At 46.1% G+C, this 19491-nt stretch overlaps 1 protein-coding gene across 3 annotated transcripts; it reads right to left on the reverse strand.

The window, feature by feature from the left end:
* Positions 1–840: 840 nt before the first annotated feature.
* ZNF425 (zinc finger protein 425) lies at positions 841–10950 on the reverse strand. Of its 3 annotated transcripts, none has more exons than XM_081038177.1 (4): positions 10876–10937; positions 7228–7354; positions 5702–5860; positions 841–3464 (listed from the first exon to the last, which is right to left on the reverse strand). In XM_081038177.1, exons 1-4 carry the CDS (start codon positions 10891–10893, stop codon positions 1255–1257), a joined length of 2514 nt encoding a protein of 837 aa, XP_080894303.1. In that variant the 5' UTR covers positions 10894–10937; the 3' UTR covers positions 841–1254. The 3 variants fall into 3 exon arrangements, with proteins under 3 accessions (XP_080894303.1, XP_080894304.1, XP_080894305.1); XM_081038178.1 differs by having other exon boundaries at positions 847–3464; positions 10452–10950; XM_081038179.1 differs by lacking the exon at positions 10876–10937 and adding an exon at positions 10133–10272 and having other exon boundaries at positions 847–3464.
* Positions 10951–19491: the final 8541 nt, after the last annotated feature.

Here is a 19491-nt window from a genome sequence, read left to right on the forward strand (position 1 = left end):
CAATAAAACAAATTTTAAAACAAGTACATGTTTCCATAATTCTGGTACTCTAATGTAAATGCTCTATTTTTTTGTTAAACTTCCAGTCTCTTTTATAAACGTAGTTTTCCTTCCTCCAGTCTCTCTAGACTCACTAGGTCAAATGTTCCGAAACTTCAATTTGCACAAGATCACCTGGGAAGATTGTCACTCACATCTGGGGAGGGTCCCAGTGGTCTGCATTTTTTTAAATGTGTATCCCAAGGCAGAGTTGCCCTAAGGTACACTGGTAAGAGGCCAGCCAGCGCTGACATCTGGCTCACATGCCCTGGTACAGGGTAGAGGAAAGTGTCACTTTCTTCACACAAAGGAACCATCGACTCACCAAGAGGCTGGCACCTAGAGGAATATACCGACCAAAGATGGCACCTTTGTTTATAGACACTATGATTCACGGAGCGCCCTTCGTGCCAGCTGACCGATTCAGGTAATCTGGGACCACATGTTGTGCTAACAAAGACAGAGCATTTATGTAGGCCCCAAAGATCCCTAAGGAAGGAAATCTGTAAGTTCTTATAGGAATAATGTTAAAGATAGACAGTCCCAAGCGATGGACAAATATTCGCTAGAACTGGAAAGTTGCCTTACGATAGATTAGGCCACAAATGGAGTGATGCCATGGTCTGACAATATTTTTTCCTTTGGTACTTAACTCAGAGATCCTAACGTTGCAGAATTGCCACGAGCTGTTGGAAATGCAGAGGGGTTAGACATGTAACACTGCTTGTTACTCACAATGGTGGATTTTTAGGTGATTTAAATTAATCCAGAAGGAAATAACACTTATGTGACTAACATTTTGACAAATGAGATGGTAGACGACAAGATTTATTTTGAGCAATGTAGACAAATTCCCCCAAGACACAGATGCCTTCTTACCATTTGAGAGAAAATGAAAATTCACTGAAAAACTCAAATAAGGAAGCCTGGTAATGTAAAGCAGAATGAGGTGTTTTGGGGGAAACATTTCAGTCTGTAACATTTCTTCACTCAGAGTGTAGTTTCATAAATTGAATGAAGGGATTACCATGCTTCTGGATGACACTGAAAAAACTGATGAAATAGAACAAACATAAAATAAAACGTTCCTTCCATGACTGGCAGGCCCTGCCCATGAGGAATTTAGAGGGGAGATGCCTGTCTTATCTGGAACCTTTGTCAAGGACCTGTCACGCCCCACCTGCTCTGCATCTGCCACTTTCTGTGTGGCGTGACCTAGAGGCTGAAGGCGTTTTCCCTGGCGTGTACTGCAGCAATATGGGTGGCGAGCGCCCCTGTGTATGTAAAACTCCTTCCACACTCATCACAAGAAAAAGGCCTCTCCCCTCTGTGCTTGTGCAGATGGGTTTCCAAACGTCCTTTCTGGAGAAAGCCTTTGCCACATTCAGGACACGTGAAGGGCTTCTTTTGTCCATCGTGCGTGAGCAAATGGACCCTCAAACTTCCCCTTGTGCAGAAGCTCTTGTCACACTCTGGACACTGGAAGGGCTTCTCCCCACTGTGGACCCGCATGTGTTCAGTGAGCCGATACTGCTGAGTGTAGGCCTTCCCACACTCCCCACACACGAAGGGCTTCTCGCCCCTGTGTAGCCATTGGTGGGACTTCATGGAGGCCTTCCAGGAGAAGCTTTTGTCACACTCCAGACACTGGAAGGGCTTCTCCCCACTGTGGATCCGCGTGTGTTCAGTGAGCTGATACTGCTGAGTGTAAGCCTGCCCACACTCCCTACACACGAAGGGCTTCTCGCCCCTGTGTAGCCACTGGTGGTACTTCATGGAGGCCTTCCAGGAGAAGCTCTTGTCACACTCCGGGCACTGGAAGGGCTTCTCCCCACTGTGAAGCCTCTTGTGCTCAGTGAGGTACGAGAGGTGGCGGAAGCTCCGGCTGCACTCGGCACAGGAGAATGGCTTCTCCTTGCTGTGGACCCTGAGGTGCTCCCTGAGCCTACACTGCTGAGGAAAGGTCTTTTTGCACTCGGCACAGGAGAACGGCTTCTCCTTGCTGTGGACCTTGAGGTGCTGCCTGAGCCTGCACTGCTGAGGGAAGGTCTTCGTGCACTCGGCACAGGAGAACGGCTTCTCCTTGCTATGCAGACGCAGGTGGTCCTTCATGACATTCCTCCGGGAGAAGGGCCTCCCACACTCCGGACACTGGAAGGGCTTCTTCCCGGTGTGCAGAAACAGATGAGCTTTGAGGCTCCTTTTTAGGCGGAAGCTTTTCTTACACTCAGGACACTGGAAGGGCTTCTCTCCTGTATGAACTGTGACATGCTCAGTGAGTTTGGTCTTCTGGGTGAATTTCTTATCACATTTGTCACAAGAAAATAGCTTCTCCCTACCGTGTATCCTCTGGTGGGCCTTCATGGCAGCCTTCCGGGAAAAGCTTTTGCTGCACTCCGGACACTGGAAGGGCTTCTCCCCAGTGTGCTGGCAAAGATGGGCCTTCAAACTTCTCTGCATGTGGAAACTTTTATCGCACTCAGGACACTGGAAGGGCTTCTCGCCCCTGTGTAGCCGCTGGTGGTACTTCATGGAGGCCTTCCAGGAGAAGCTCTTGTCACACTGCGGACACTGGAAGGGCTTCTCCCCACTGTGAAGTCTCTTGTGCTCAGTGAGGTCTGAGTGGTGGCGGAAGCTCCGGCTGCACTCGGCACAGGAGAATGGCTTCTCCTTGCTGTGGACCCTGAGGTGCTCCCTGAGCCTACACTGCTGAGGGAAGGTCTTCGTGCACTCGGCACAGGAGAGTTCCTTTTGCCCGTTGTGACCTCTGCTGTGACAGGAGAGCTTAGAGGGCCGGGAAATCCTCTTGCCAGACTCCTGACAGGAAAATGGCCTCTCCCCTTTGTGCAAAGACTGGTGCTTCTTCAAAATGGCTTTATACCGGAAGGTCTTGTCACACTGAGGGCACTGGAAGGGCCGTTGCCCCGAGTGCACGGCCTGGTGAGCGATCAGGCTGCACTTCACAAAGTAGCTCTTCTTGCACTGACTGCACTGGAAACGCTTCTTCTTACATGGGACCATCTGGGTCCACCTGAGTCCAGAGCTCCTTCCGGATTTGTCCTTGTACTGTGGACACTGAGGGAGCTGCCTCTTGGAGTGGTTCCTTTGGTGCTTTACCAAGTCTCTCTTTACGTGGAAGACTTTCCTACATACAAAGCAGGAATAAAATCTCAGCCCTGGTGGAATTTCCTGGTGACCTGGGGGACCCACCGGCTTATGCCACGGGTTGTTCTTATCCTGACTAGATGCTGAGATGTAGAAGTTTTTATGCAGAATCCCTATTTCTTGGAAACTTGGATGTTGTAAGGTAGCTCTTTGAGCTGGTAAAATCTTATTTTCTTCCCCTGATGAGGTAGCACACAAGCCCTGCTTTTGGAGACCATTTAAATGGCATTCCTCTTCTACCCTGAGAGTTCCTTGGTCACCTGGAGAGAAAAAAAGAAGACCCACCCTCATCAGTGGTGTCTGCACTATGGTGGGGTTCAAGGGCCATCTTCCTGTCACCTACAACCTGGGGAAAAGAATCCCACTGATCTCAATGACTTTCTGAATCTGCCTGTCACAGGTAAATTATATTTAACTTTGATATGTGAATTCTTTCATCATGAGTTAAGAAATGGCTTAGCATGAAAAAAAATGGCAGGCAAATGCATTTGTGAACCTATGGACGACCCTCAGAGAGTGAGCAGAAGTCGGAAGAAAGTAAAATGAGTTCCTCTGAGAATCTGACCGTTCCATTATATTTCCTTAAACGTGTGAAATAAATTGCCAAATACTTAAGTAGGAAGGCTTTAGGTCATATTTTTGCCCCCTTCTACCACAGTTTTCAGGAAGAAGTTTTCTGTAAGAAATGCTAATAGGAACTATATTTCTTAGGAAAGTCAAAACGGCAATTTACCGAATTCACAAAGAACACTGTGGAAATAATTTCCTATTCCACGGAATTGTGAATTGTAAGAAAGATACAGATATAAGCACAGTTACTGCTATTCCCAAAGTAAAAGCCATGATGCCAGAAGAGAGAGGGAGCTGAGCTAACATCATCACCCACTACACCTGGAGAGGACAATTTTGGATATCAGTGTTTCAGAACTGCTTTTTCTGCCATGTCCTCATGAATTGGGTCCCAGGGCTCGCCTTTTTAAATCCTTAACCCAGAGGAAACTTCACCTACCAGGAATGTGGGCCTGCCCCTGGAGAAGAACTCTGTTTATGCTCTGTGCTCATGTTAACAAAAATGCAGGCTACCTTTCCAACTGGATGACGTCATTTAGTAAGCTAACACTCCACAGCTTTTACCTGGATCATGACAAAAGCATACTTACCTGTCTCCTTGAATCCTATTTCTCACACTTACTATTTACCCCAGGCCAAGGAGCAGTTGTGATTACTGGGTGAATATCACCTGATCCGAAGAGAACATCTGTTTTTAGGGCTAGCCACTACTGTTCATTGTTTGGTACTCAAAAACCTTTCCAAGCTCCTCGCTTTCTATAGGATGATGTCTAATTCTCACCTTGGCATTCCTGGCCTCAATATGTCCCCATCCCCCAACCCCCATCACCACTATGTCCCACAGCTTTACGCAGTGTCATCATTTTCTAAATATACTGGGCTTGTGCCCACCTCTGAGCATTGGTTCATGGATCACCTGTTGAATCTTTGGCCTGACCAAGTTTGCCCATTCTATGCTATTTACACTCTGGTTCCTTTAGGAGTCTCCCCCTCCCGGGGCACTGCTCCCTCTCCTCTAAATCCCTAAAGCACTGTCATTATCACTTATTTCATTAAATTGTTTTCAATTATATTTTAGAGTTGCCTAACCCAATACGTCACCTAATGCCATGTCAGTAGGTCAGTAAGACAAGAAAGTTCCAGAGCAGAAAGACTGTTTATAGTGTGTGGGCATACACATACGTACCTATACATGTATATGCATATGTATATCCCCTCACTGGCCTAAGTAATACCTCACACAATCCTACAAACACGGTAGGGACGAAATGGTTAGACAAATGAAAGAATAGTTGGTGGCAATGAAACAAAGCCCTTGGGAATTCTTCTATCCTCTTGATGGAGCCTACTGCACATTCCCTGGGTTCAAAACCCCTTTTTCCGGGAAGTCGTTTTACTCTCTGGAACTCAGGAGATCTCCAGTGAGTAAAACAACGCACTCCAAAAAAATTATACATTCCCTTTAATATTTGAAGGCTAAGATGTTTCAATGGTTTCCTTATGACACAAGGGACTCAAAAAGTAATTCCTCAAAAGGAATTTATTTAAAAAATCCCTAAGTTCTAAAAATCTGTACAATAAAAAAATATATTGTACAAAATTATAAGATTTTTTTCATTCTATATTCAAATGGACACGATGGTGTGATGAGGACGATGGTTTTCCCATAAGACTCAACAAGTGTATCTATCCTTTACTTGCTCCCTCACAGGCCATTCTCATTTTATTCTAAAGTTGTAAGTTTTTTTTAGTGAAACATACACAGCTTCTCTCTTTATGAAATACATTCTTATATATGCTACCCACTTGTTGTTTGTTATAAACAAACAACATTCTCCATAAAATGTTCTGCAGACTATCCAGAAAGATTCAGGCAACAAGGCTAAGACAATGAAATGAGCTATGACCCTAAATCCATCACACCCACCAGAACACAGTGGTTTTCCAGTCTCCTTCAAGTCCAATTGCTTATCAGCGCAATGGCTAAGTGTCATTCTGATGTTCTCAAAGCGTCCCTGATCTCCAATTAATAGCATTCTCTCTTGTTCCATCCAGGTGATCAAATCTGGCTTGGAAAAGATACAGCCTGCAAAGAGAGTTCACAGAGACTCAGTCTGGGTTTCCTGAGTATTTGACTAAGAACAATTTTCATACTTGACTTTGATTCCTGGAGACGAGATCAAAGTTACGAAAATGGAAACCCTTGATGTAAAGTACAGCATAGGGAATATCACACCGTAATAACTATTTATGGTCTCAGATGGGTACTAGACTGGTATAATTAGACATTTATATACTATATCACTATGCTGTACACCTGAAATTAATATAATATTATACATCAACTGTAATTGAAAAAAGAAAAATTTTAAAAAGTTGATTAAAAGAGACAAATAACTTAAAAATAAAGGAAACCCTTGAAATTACATGAATGACAATATAATACACCCTAACCGAGACTTTACTTTAAATGTTCTCTACTGTATTTCACAAAATTACAGGAAACAGAAGTTAGGGATGATGAGGATTTTAAAAAGGCTGACAGATCCAGGGGGAACATATTCAAATGTGATCATTTCGAGAACAAAGTGAGTGGATTAAAAAGCCAAGTCACAGTCGTCAAGGAGGGAACCTGGCTCACTAAACTTTTCTGATTAAACTCCTCCCATGCAAGGAAACTAACGACTGAAGTGCCAACATTCTTGATCAATAAAGTGAAGGAGCCGGGAGGTAGTTGAGTGACAGTGATTATGAAGAGGGAGAGAGTAACGTGTCTAACGACATAAGCCTGAAGGGAAGAAGCCTTCTTATGAAGCAGTGGAGTGAATTTCGCAGTCATGTCACCTCTGGTTCAGCCCTCGGATCAGTGTTTCTCCCAGTGGCCTGTGTGCCACCAGCACCAGCAGACCTGAAGTGCTTGTTAAAAATGTCGATTCCTGGGCCTGAGCGTGGACCTACTAAATCCTAATCTTGGGGTTACGAGTTGAATGTCCTGTAAAGACAATCATTTGCAAATAATATCATCTGGTTTTTAAAATTTGGGAAAATCAGACTGAGTTTTCCAAGCTCAAGGACACTAATTGTGATAACTCAAAACTCAACAGTAGATCAGCTTCTAGCTTCTCCTACCCTACTGGCCTCAGTATCCATAGCTTGACCTCTAAATGTTGGGGTGTCCTGGGGCTCTGTGCTATCTACATATTCTTCCCTAGATGATCCTAACTAGCTCCGAGAGTTGAAGTGGGAAAGAGAACTCAGAGAATACGACCGAGGGGCAGAGGATAAAAAGGGACAAGTCAAATATCCCAGGGTCAGTACAAGAAGTTAAGGAGACATTCTGAATGTGAACTGGGCACGATGTCATAGTCAACCAGCCAATGGCTGAGAAAGGGAGGAAAGCCTATTGCTATCAGGTTGGTTCCCAAAAAGTGATGCCTTAGAAGCCCTTCTTACCCAGGGAATTAAGGATCTCATAATTGGTCTTCATCACTTGCTGATACATTTCCTTCTGCCAATTTTCCAGGATCTCCCACTCTTGCTTTGAAAAATATAAGGCCACATCATCAAATGTCATGGTCACCTGGAATCACAAACAGTATATAAATACATTTTTACTTTAAGGCTACTTAGTTTTTCAATGTCCGTGTCTTTAAGAGACAGGAAGAAACTATATTAGTTATCTCTGGATGGTGCCATAAACATAATAAAGCGGTCACCAATGTCTTTTGTAACCAAGTAAAATGAATGAATGAATGAATGAATGAAGAGCAGGACTTTTGAGCACATGCATCATCTAAAGGGGGACCCTTAGCAGCAACCAATTAGTGGTATATAAGACAGGGCCAATGTTACTAGATGTGTCATTTTTTTAAAAAAACTTTTTATTTTGAAGTAATTATAGATTCACAGGAAGTTACAAAGACAGGACAGAAGGGTTCCCTGTACTGTTCACCCAGTTTACCCCACAGGTCACATGGTACATTATTATAGTACAATATCAAACCATGAAATTGACCATAGTACTGTGTGTGTATAACTGTGTGATTTCATCACGTGCTGATTCATGTAACCACTCCGAAATCAAGAAACAAAACTATCCTACCACGAGAGATCTCCCTTGTGCTACTAACCCCTTTGTAATCAAACCCACTGATCTATTATCCATCTCTACAAGTTTATCATTTCAAAAATGTTATACAAGTTATATATTATACGACCTTTAGAGATTGCCATTTTGCAGTCAGCATAATGCTCTTGAGACCCATCCAAGTTGTTTATCAGTATTTAATTTCTCTTTATTGCTGAATAGTAGTCAATGGTATGGATGTATCACAATTTGGTTAACCATTTGCCTATTAAGGGAGATTTTGTTTTTTTCTAGTTTTGGGCTATTACCAAAAAAGCTGCCATGAATAATTACATACAGGTTTTGGGGTGGGCATAGATTTTCATTTTTCTGGGATAAATGGCTATAACTGCTGAGTCATATGGGAAGTATATGTTTAGTTTCTTAAGAAATTTTTCCAGTGTGGCTGAACCCTTTTACATTCCTATCAGCGAAGTATAAGAGATCATTTGTCAGCACCTTCACCAGCATTTGGTCATGCTGCCATTTTTTATTTTCATTATTCTAATAGTCGTACAGTGACATCTCACTGTGGTTTTAGCTTGCAATTCCCTATTGAATAATAATGATCATCTTTTATTTTGCTTATTTTCCATCCATATATCCTCTTCAGTGAAATATCTCTTCATGTATTTTACCCATTTTCTAATTGGAATGTCTTTTTACTGTTGACTTTTGAGAGTTCTTTATAGATTCTAGATATAAGTCCTTTTCCAATTTTGTGATTTGCAAATATTTTCCATCTGTTACTTGTTTTCTTACCCTCTTAACAGGATTTTCCCAAAGCAAAAGTTTTAAATTGTGATGACATCCAATTTATCACTTTTTTCTATCACAGGTGGTGCTATCTCTGAGAACTTTTCACCAAGCTCCAGGTCCCAAAGATTTTCTCCTGCACCATCTTCTACAGGTTTTATAGCTTAACATTTTACATTTGCATGTGATTGGATATTCACATTTTATGTGAACTCTTCTGATTTTTATATATTGGCAACTAAAATTTACAATTTTTTTTTAAAGGAAGACTTTTTTTTTAAAAAAGATTTTATTGGGGAAGGGGAACAGGACTTTATTGGGGAACAGTGTGTACTTCCAGGACTTTTCCAAGTCAAGTTGTTGTCCTTTCAGTCTTAGTTGTGGAGGGCGCAGCTCAGTTCCAGGTCTAGTTGCCGTTGTTAGTTGCAGGGGGCACAGCCTACCATCCGTTGCGGGAGTGGAACCCAGCAACCTTGTGGTTGAGAGGACGCGCTCCAACCAACTGAGCCACCTGGGAGCTCAGGGCACCTCAGCTCAAGGTGCTGTGTTCAATCTTAGTTGCAGGCAGCAGAGCTCACCATCCCTTGTGGGAGTCGAGGAATCGGCAACCTTGTGGTTGAGAGCCCACTGGCCCATGTGGGAATCCAACTGGCAGCCTTTGGCATTAGGAGCATGGAGCTCCAACTGCCTGAGCCACCAGGCCATCCCTAAAATTTACAATTTTAACAACAAGGTTTGTTTGTTTTGTTTGTACAAAACAAACAAAAACAACAATACATCTGCAAGCCATGACTGGCTCATGGACCATTATTCAGGTAAGGACTGACTAACCAGGGTTACTCTTCCTGAACATTTCAAGGACAGGTCACTGTGGCAATAGGGAAGGAAGAGAACATATATAATCTAATTTTTCAAAATTTCATTTTTACTCCTTTTAGATTCTGTGCTACAAATGTAGATGAGCACCTACCAAGGAAAGTGCTGGACACCTCCCAAGATGGTTAGGGATCTTCCTAAGTGTATAAAAAAGGTTAGTTACAAATGCTAAAGTATATTACCCTAATAAAGGACTCTAAACTTGGCAACTAGGGCCATTTGACACTGAGGTTTTGGAGCCCAAAGTTGCAGTGATAAAAGTCCATCATCACAATTATTACAAGCACCCAAAGCTGAAGCAGCAGCTAGTGTAACAAACAAGTTTAAACCTGGTGTTTTTTCATGAGGTGGCACGTTCCAAGAAACCTCTTTACTGTTTTCTTGCCCCTCACCCTGTACTTCCCAGCTACTTATTTCTGTGATCAAATAATTAGCACTGAACTCCAGTAAAAAGGAAAATCAACCAGAAATGCTGGTTGGTCTCCTTGCCCACCACAAACACAATAGCCAAGAAGTTGGCATAATTTGAACTTTTTCTGTGCCCTCAAACTTATAGCCAAAGAAGAAATCCTGCAAACCACCAACTCTCACGGAACAGACCGGGATGGTCCAGGTTCCCAATCACTTATAGAAGGAAGTCTGGCGGAAGAGATGCAGCTTGAAGACATCTGAACAGAACTGCCAAAGGATGCTGGGGGGTGAGAAGCAGCAGCGGAAGCGAAGGCAGTGCCTTAGTGAGGTTATTAGACATGAAATCTCAGTGGGGGTAAAAGGAAGTCTTGCACCCTTGGGCAGAGTACAGTTGACTGAATGTAGTTTCCTAGGTGAAGCTCAGGCCATGCCTTTCAACCTCTAAAACCAGAGCTCGGATTCCCCTTTAAAACGTTCAAGTATTCGCGGTCAATTTGAGCATAATCACCCAAACTGGTTTCAAATCTCCCCTTCCCGAGGGAGCAGCCTGCAGGCTTCCGTAACTTTTCCCATTTGCTGGTGAAGACTGCTGCTCTGAAGCCACCTCTTTAGCAGAGCAGGAACACGAGCCCAAGCAAAACCACGACGTTCAAAGCGCCCCGACACAGGGCGGGCACAGAGGTCGACCTGAGCCAACGACTGGCCGGGACCCAGGCTTTCTCCATGTGGCCCCTTCCTCCCAGGTTATCAGCAGAGCCAGTCGAGCACCACAACGGCGCCTTCCCCGGTCCAGGCTCGGAGTTCAGTCCCGGGTGAAGGAGAATCCCGCGGCCGGGGCTTGCACTGCAGCCCGCCCCGAACGGGGACCGCACTCTAGACTGGGAGACGGAGCGAGGCCCGCCGGGGCCCGCACCCTCCACGGCCCGTCTTACCGGCCCCGGGTCGGCCATGGCCCCTTCGCGGCTCCACCACTGCACCGCCTTCCCCTCCGCCCCGACCCGCAGGCCACGCCCCAGCGCAGTGCACGCTGGGACTCGCGGTCCCGCGGGCCGGGAACGCCGCCCGTCACAGCGCCCCGTGCGGCGGGGAGGAGCGAGCGGCGCACGCTGGAGCCACGTGTGCTCTGGGTGCCAGAGGGGTCCCAACGGATCCTCGTTCTCTCTAAGGGGCTCCAAGGGAGGAAGATCCAGACGAATTGAAAGAGAGCTGGAGAGAAACAGAGACTGACAGAGATGGAAATGCGGAGTCAGCTGCAGATGGATGGAGAGGAGACAGGGACGGCGACAGTTCACTGAGACAAAGACAGACAGCACGGGGGTTTGGGTCCTGCCCAAAGCCTACCCCAGTTAACGATTCGGTTCAAGGGCTCATCTGCGAGGTGATCCCAGGAATCAGGCTGCGAGGGAGGTGAGACAGTCAAGGGGTCCCGACTGTGGGCAACTGGGGTCCCTCCGGCTGGGGCCTCTGAGAACTGTCCCAGCGAGGCTGGTAATTCATTCAGGTGCTGTCCCTCATCGGCCAGGGCACTTCTGGTCAACCTGAAACGCAGACCAAGCTGATGTTAGCAGTCCGTTTTTGTGGACACCAATGATCAGCTTGAGGGAGTCCTCTTCTAATCCCAGTTTGCTGAGAATGCTTATTGGGAGTGATGTTTTCTTTTGTCAAATGGTTTTCTGTGTCGATATATATTGTTGTGGCGTTTCAACAAAGGAATTGCAGGGGCACAGATATTCTTTCATGTGAATATGACTCAGGGAAGGAGTATTTCAACATAACACCCAAGTCACAAACTATAAAAGATAAATTTGATTATATAAAAACTTCAGTTTTCATATAACAAATTTTTCTGGAGCAGCTGCTTAGCTCAGTTGGTTAGAGAGAGCTGCTCTTAACCAAATTGCCAGTTCGAACCCTACATGGGCCACTGTGAGCTGCGCCCTCCACAACTAGATTGAAACAACTACTTGACTTGGAGCTGATGGGTCCTGGAAAAACACAAATAAATAAAACTTAAAAAAAAATTCCTTAAACAGGAGACTGAATTGTGAAACACATATACTAGAGAATGGATTTCCACCAGAATAAAAAGAAGATGAAAAAATTATGGAGATCTGAGACACAAAAAAGTGATTATACTTAATACTACTGAATCATCCACTGAAAAAAGGCTAGGATGGTAAATTTTCTGTTATGTGTCTTCTAAACACAATTAAAATAACAGAAGAGGTTATTTTATGACCAATAAAGTTATGGAAAAACACTCTACTTTGCTATAAAACAGGGACATGAAAATTAATTGAAACAATAAAGAGACACCATTTTCACTCCACTCCCAAAACTTAAGATACACAGAGGTTTAAGTAGATTAAGAATTGCTGAGAGAAAATGGTATTTTCATTTGCTCCCAATGGGAGTATAATTGGTAAATTCACTATGGAGAAAATTTTGACACTAAAAATAGTAAAGTAAATACAAAAATTCCATAAAACTATCACCATGAAATGAAAAGTACGCGTACAACCCAGGAATTTCATTTCCGGGTATATCCATCCCCTTGAGAAACTAGCACAAGTGCATCAGGAGACTGTACAGAGTTCATTGCACAACCATTGTTAGTTTGCAAAAAACAGGAAACATTCCTAGTATGTCCATTAATAGTGGAACAGATTTTTCTGGAATCCTAGGATGTAATAAAGCAGTTAAAGGAAGGTTCAACTGGGAGTCCAAGGTAAAACACTCAGGAGTGGGACTGAGTGCCCTGCGGAAATCTCAAAGTCACGTCTGATAACCAGATTTCTCACCCACCAAGAGGGTATAAGAGGGTCCGGTTGTTGGAGATCAGAATATTGGTGAGGATTCCTTTTCTGGCAAACCGTGTTCTCAGTACCACTATTCTGAAAAGAAAGAGTTGGGGTGTTCTCCCCTCACCTCAAGCCTAGGTTAGGAAGGGGCTTCACGGAGTCTGCTATAGAGCTTGGTCACGTGCCCCGGAGTTGGGGTTTGCACTGACGTGTGTCCAGCACCAGGATGAGCCTTGGCTGTCAGCTCTGCAGGTGGAGAGGGGCCAGGCAACTCTCTGGAACTGACAGGTACGACCAGAGTGGGTGGGAATGAAAGGCACATGAATGTTTCCTGAGAGCCAATTGGAGCAATGTCAAACTCTGCCCAAGAGGATGGATCATGGACACCAACAGAGAGCTGTGTGACACAGATTCCGAGAAACATGGGGAAAAATGCTTTTCCAAGTAACGGGAGCAGTTGAATGTTCCTGATGGAGGCCTCGGAGGAATCCCCTGGAGACGCCCCAGGAGTAATTTCAAATACTTGCCAGTCCAGAGAAAGCAAATCTCTTACTGCAGTATTCATCTAGCACGAGCTTTCTTCCTCTCCTCCTGTCTCTGTAGCCTTCCTTCTCCCCACCCTAAATGCTAGGAATGAATGCATTGGGGGGGGGGGGGGAAGATAGGAAGGACCATGTCACAACTCTCCCACTTCCAGGCGGAGAGAGGCTGAAATCATTTTCAGAGTATTGATAACTACATGGAATTGGACATTTTAATTACTGAGTCCAGACTGTAACCATGGGGCTTTCTGTTACCTAAGTGACATTAATGTCACTTGGCAAGAGAAATATTTCACCGAGAAATTTAAAGGGACAGCAAAGAGTGACAAGATGAGGTTGCTTTTCTTATTACCTCTGTACCCTACAAGTCCAGCGTGCCAGATGCCACAAATAGCTCTCAAAAAGACGATGTCATGTGCAAAAGAATTTCAGATGCAGACCTACATGTTCGGTCATTTGGGTTTTAAAAACTCACCTAGAACAATACTGAATACTGTTTATGGATACTCAAATATGAATGTAAAAGTATAAAAAGGGGTCTTGTATCTAAATACATAAAGAACAGTCAAAATTCAACAAAATGTCCAATTAAAAAATGGGAAACAGACCTGAACAGACATTTCACCCAAGAGGATACAGAGACGACAAATGAGCATTTGAAAGGATGCCCACATCATCACCATTAGGGAAACGCAAGTTAAAACACAAAAGGTGTCACCACATTTATCAGCATGACTGAAATAAAAAAGGTGATAACACCAAATGCTGGTGAGGATACAAAACCGTGATCACTCATATAATGCAGGTAGGAATGTGAAATGGTACAGCCACTCTGGGAAACAGCTTGGCAAGTTCTTCCAACCTAAATATATGCTTACTACCTGTGATGGTTGATTTTATGTGTTAACTTGACCGGGCCACAGAGGCCCAGATATTTGGTCAAACATGGCTGTGTGTGTGAGATGTTTGTAAATGGGATTAACACTGGGGGGTGGGGTGGGAGCATTGCGATGTCACAGGAATGCATCAAGCATCCTAGAAAAGAGGCCCATGTGACAAGCCTCCTGCCAACAGCCAATGAGGAACTGAGTCCTCCTTCCCACAGCCCTGTGAGTGTTCAGACCTTAGAATGCTTCCTCCAGCGCCAGTCAAACCTTCAGATGAGCAGCCCCCACTGACGTTTTATCTGCAACCTCATGAGAGACCCTGAACCAGAACCACCCAGCAAAGCCATCCCCAGGTTCCGGAAACTCTGAAACTGCAAGATATAACAAAGATTTATCGTATGAAGCTGCTACATTTGGGGACTTGTTCTGCCACAATATGTGACTGATACAGAGTCCTTCTGCCATTGATACTGACACACCTTCCCTAAAATCAACCAAGCCTCTGGAGCCCTTTGGGGAAGCACAAGATAGACAGCGATTTGGTGATGAGAGAAGTCCCGAGAAAGAAAAAGTTTAGAAAGTTGATGTCGGCAAGGATGGGAGGCGATGGTTAAAGGAAAGACGAGAAGTGAGCAGTGATGGCTGGATACACAAGACAGAGAACTGAGATAAAAACTGAAGTTCAAACGCCTTAAACAGATGCAGACGTTGGAGGGGAGCTGGGAGAGGAGGTCGTCTTGCTCCCAGACTGCGTGTTGTTTGAAAGTGATCTCCCCTGAGAGCAGGCCCTGTCCACTCTGGTCCTTGCGCAGGAAGCAGCCCCTCGCCTCTGCGCTTCATCTTCTGCCTGATGTCCAGGCAGGTCCAGACTTTGTGAGCTCAGATGGAGACTGCAGTGATGGCAAGAGGTGCCAACAAGGGATGGTGCCGTCTTAGAAAGAATGGTAGTTATGACGTAAGGCATGCGTTACGGTAGAACAGGACTAGCAGCTCTCTGCTGAACCACAGCCCGTAGCCTGTGTGAGTGGAACTGTAAAGAAGTTTATTAATTATACACTCTTGGCAGTAAAAGGGGGTATAGCTCAGGGGTAGAGCATTTGACTGCAGATCAAGAGGTCCCTGGTTCAAATCCAGGTGCCCCCTTCAGGAGCCCTCTTTTCCTCCTTCAGCTGAACCTACAAAACCAGTTCCATAGAGACCATGCTCTGGTCCTCTGACAGGAGGAGGCTGGCGGAGCCCACGGAACAGCACACTGACGACCATCTCTTCTGATGCCGGATCCCGTCAGGCACTGGGATGGCCCTGCAGACCAAGGACAAGACCAAATCCATCCCCAACACCCTCTCTGAGGGTCTGTTTCCCGGGACACCAATGGTGGTCTCCCTTAGGAGGCCAATTTCATTGTCTTCCAGGGCACAGTCCAGAGAGGAAAACTACACCGGTTACTGTGACAGAATTTAACAGAAACAACTGTTAACCAGTGCATCAGTTTCCTGCAGCGTCTGTACCAAAGTGCCACAGAGTGGGTGACATAATCAACAGAAAACTTGAGTCTTACAGCTCTGGAGGCCAGAGTCGGAAATCAAGGTGTCAGCAGGGCCACGCTCTCTCTGAAGGCTCTAGAAGGTCCTTCCTTGCCTCTTTCCAGCTTCCACTGTTTGCTGGCAATCCTTGGCACTCCAGTCTCTGCCTGTCTTCTCGTGGCTGTCCCCTCCTGCGTGTCTTTCCACTTCTTACAAAACCCAGGTCATATGGGATTAAGGGCGCGCCCTACCCCATGGTGACCTCATCTTAATTCCGTCTTTGAAGACCCTCTCCAAATAAGGACACGTTCCTGGACACTGAGGGCTAGGACTTCAACGTATCCTTTAGGGGACACAATTCAACACACAAGAACCAGGAATTAGAACTGAATGGGCTGAAAGGGAAGACTATGTATCATGGAAGTAGTTTCTGTAGCAGCAGCCACCACTCCAGGGCCTGGGGGACAAACACAAGGGGACAAACGTGTTAAATCGTACAAGCGTGTGGAGTATCTCTGTGGATCGGCGACTCAGATCTCTCAGGAGACGCTAGTGTCCCTCAAGAGTCATGATGAGGCCGGGCTGTGAGCAGCAAACTGAACACGGCAGCACTGTTGCTACTGGAATGGACTGTCACTGCCAGGTGACACTGACAGGAAGCCGGCGCAGGCCGGCGGGAGCAAGTGCTTCTTCCTGCTCCAACCTTCCATCCCTGTGGAGCCCACTGGCAGGACCTACCAGGAAGCCACCTGGCAGAGGAGAAGTGTGGTTCACAGAGACCCAGATCACAGAGCAGAGCACAGAGAGGTGGGCTTGGGCCCAGAGACTGTCACTTCTTCAGCCATTTCTTCAGACGGCTCATCTCACCCAGCAGTTAACGGGCTGGACACACGGAGATGTGGCGCCCAGGGGAGGACCAGCCAGCACCCTCGGCTGTGGCGTCGGACGGGGCTCTGATCCGCATCCAGCCCACGTGTGTCCTCGCCCTGAGGTGCTGCGTGCCTGGCCGGGCCATCGGGCATTGAGTCTCTGTTTCCAGGTGCTCGCACAAAACCCGCAATACGGATGTGACAGCAGGCCCTTCCAGCTGTCGGGATGCTCCCCAGGTCACTGCCCTCCGCCGGGGCCTGCAGGCGGAGAGGTCGTGGAGCTGGGGGAGGAGGGAAGCCGTTCCTTCTAATGCTGGGATGAGTCAGCGGCTGAGCAGGTCTGGGAACTCAGCCCACCCACGCTGGAGGGGCAGCGGCAGGAGCTCTGCGTGTGTCTGCACAGGGAAAGGGGGTTTCTCGGGCCTTACTGGTATGGCAGGGGGGACTCTTCAGGGACAGAGCATTTGCCTGCAGATCAAGAGGTCCCCAGGTCAAATCTGGGTGCCCCCTAGCACTCTCGTCACTAGAGGTGGTGAAGGACTTCCCGTGCCCTCTCTTCTTGCTGAAGCCTCACTTGGCCCCCGTGCGTGCTCTCCAATGTGAACTTGATTTCCTGGCTGGGGATGAGGCCTGTGTCTTCTGAAGGTCACCAGAGAGAATTCTGCGATGACCTCCAAAGGAACAATGGTTGGACTGCGGGCGACTCTGCACAGGTGCGAAGGAAGCCAGAAGGTAGTGCGATGACACATTCCATGTGCTGAGAGGACAGAAGTCAGCTCTGAATCGTCTTCCAGCCAAACTGTTCTGCAGGAACAGACAACGTTGAGAGCTTTCCTCTGAGAGACACTCACTAGGAAAACTGTAAATATATACTTTAAAGTAAAATGAGCCCACATGGGAAGTGGGAGATACAAGAAGGAAAGTTGAACAAAGAAATTGTAAGAGATGTAAGTAAGTTTAAAATCGTTGACCATGTAACACAATATTAACGTCCAATTATAAAGTTTTTTTTAAAGATAGAACTAAAACACTGGTTAACAATAACATAAGAAATGGGGTGATAACAGTGAAAGTGTTTATGTAATTGGGGAGGAAGATAAAGATATTCATTAACTTAGACTTTTAAAATTTACATGATTTCTTGGGTATCATTTTAAAGGTTGTGGTTTTGCCAGGTTAAAGGGGGTAAGGAAATGCAGGGTCTGTGGTAGTAGTCTCCCTCGACACTCATTAATTCTCCTAATTTGTTTGTGATTCTTTTGGATTTCCTAATGCGTATATCATAACATCATCTAAAAAATGTAAATGTTTTATTTTCCTCTATCCAATCCTCATATATCTTATTTCTTTTTCTTACCTTATTGTGCTGGCTAGGACCTCCAGCGTAATGTTGAATACAGATGTTGACAGTAGAAATTGTCTCATTCTGATTTTAATAGAAAAGCTTTCAACATTTCACCATTAAATACATGTTGTTTAAGGACCCGTTGTGGAGTATACTTTTTGATGCCACATACAAAGTATGTTCATCAATCCAGCAAACATTTTGGAAATCTGGATTTTTCCTAATGGAAGGACTGGGACTTGACCGTTGTCACTGGGGGAAGGCCTAGGGCACACAGAATGACTAGCCATGACCTCCGTTAGTCCTCACAACCACCACTCCATTGAATTCTAACACAGGTTGGGCCAGAAGAGAACCGTGGCCCAGGGAGCATCAGAGTGCATATGTCCTAGGACCCCGCACAGTCCACCTGGGGAGGCAGGTGTCAGGGACCAATGTGGGTGACAAGAGCAGTCATTTGCCTCCTCATTTACTACTTAACAGCTAAAGGTGACTTTAGCAAGGGGGCACCTGGATTTGAACCAGGGACCTGTTGATCTGCAGTCAAATGCTCTACCCCTGAGCTATACCCCCAAGTCTGCTTGTAACCCTTAATTACTCCTCTTGAACTGTGCACCTGACTGTTGTTTCTGGACCCTGGAGCCGAGCTCCAGCAGCAGGCAGCCTGCCTTATGACGTCCTAGCTCTCACTGTCATCACTTACTCGTCCACCTATAGGACCAGCTTCTATATGCCAGATGCGTCCTCCCTTCTTCCATTTTCTCTTCCTCCCTCTCTGCTCCACTGACTTCTGTCAGTCCCACTCCATCTGGCCAGTCATTGGCTTTCCCAGCCTAACAGAATCCTGGTCCCTCCTCTCCTCGCACACTAGGGCTCTGCGGAGCAGAGGTCTGACTGATAGAGGAACAGGTGTGGGAAGCCACCTCCCCGAAGGCCAGGAGCCTCCGTCACCCCACTGCCTCGCAGCATGCTGGGACTCTCTTCCGGAAGAGGAACTTGTGGCCAGGCAGAGGGAATTAAGGCACTTTGTTCTGAACCTGTCTCCAGAGGAAGAGTGAGCGGACAAAAAGCCAGCTGCTCACCCACTCACAGCAGTGGGGACATTCAGGTGTGCAAGCTGGGGTAGCATGGGGGTGGGGTAGCTACAAGCATCTAGATCTTATCACGCCTTACACACACCCACATGTGCATACACCCCTGCTCTTTCTCCAGAGAGAGAGAACTTCACATTCCAGGGCTGGACCCCATTTTCTGGCCCTGGGGCACCCTTAAATGTATGCTTATGCTCAGCAGGAGTTTCTTGAGAACTCAGTGTGCAGAGTAGACATCAGTGAGCCTTAGGGGTGCAACTGTAAATTAGGCGAGGTCCCAGCTCACCAGAAATAAACAGGCTGGCAAGTGAGAGGTGTGTGTGGAAGAGGTACCTCTGGTGCCACGTGACAGGCAGGAGGGCTGGGAACACAGGCCAGTTCTTAGTCAGTCCCCATGAGACCTCGGGCAAGCCAGTGAACCTCCCCATGTCATTTCATGGCACCTAAAAATGGGAACTGAGGATACCTTCTACCTGCCTGAAGACAGAGA

This window comes from Rhinolophus hipposideros (assembly GCF_964194185.1).
Source record: "Rhinolophus hipposideros genome assembly, chromosome: 25".
Taxonomy (NCBI): Eukaryota; Metazoa; Chordata; class Mammalia; order Chiroptera; family Rhinolophidae; genus Rhinolophus; species Rhinolophus hipposideros.

What these genes read in the sequence shown, in the direction of transcription:
- ZNF425 (XM_081038177.1), bottom strand. An exon ending in TGAGATCCTTAATTCCCTGG is followed by an intron (nt 5,861 to 7,227) that starts GTAAGAAGGGCT and finishes CTCTCTTTGCAG; the next exon opens with GCTGTATCTTTTCCAAGCCA. An exon ending in TGGAAAACCACTGTGTTCTG is followed by an intron (nt 3,465 to 5,701) that starts GTGGGTGTGATG and finishes TTTTCTCTCCAG; the next exon opens with GTGACCAAGGAACTCTCAGG.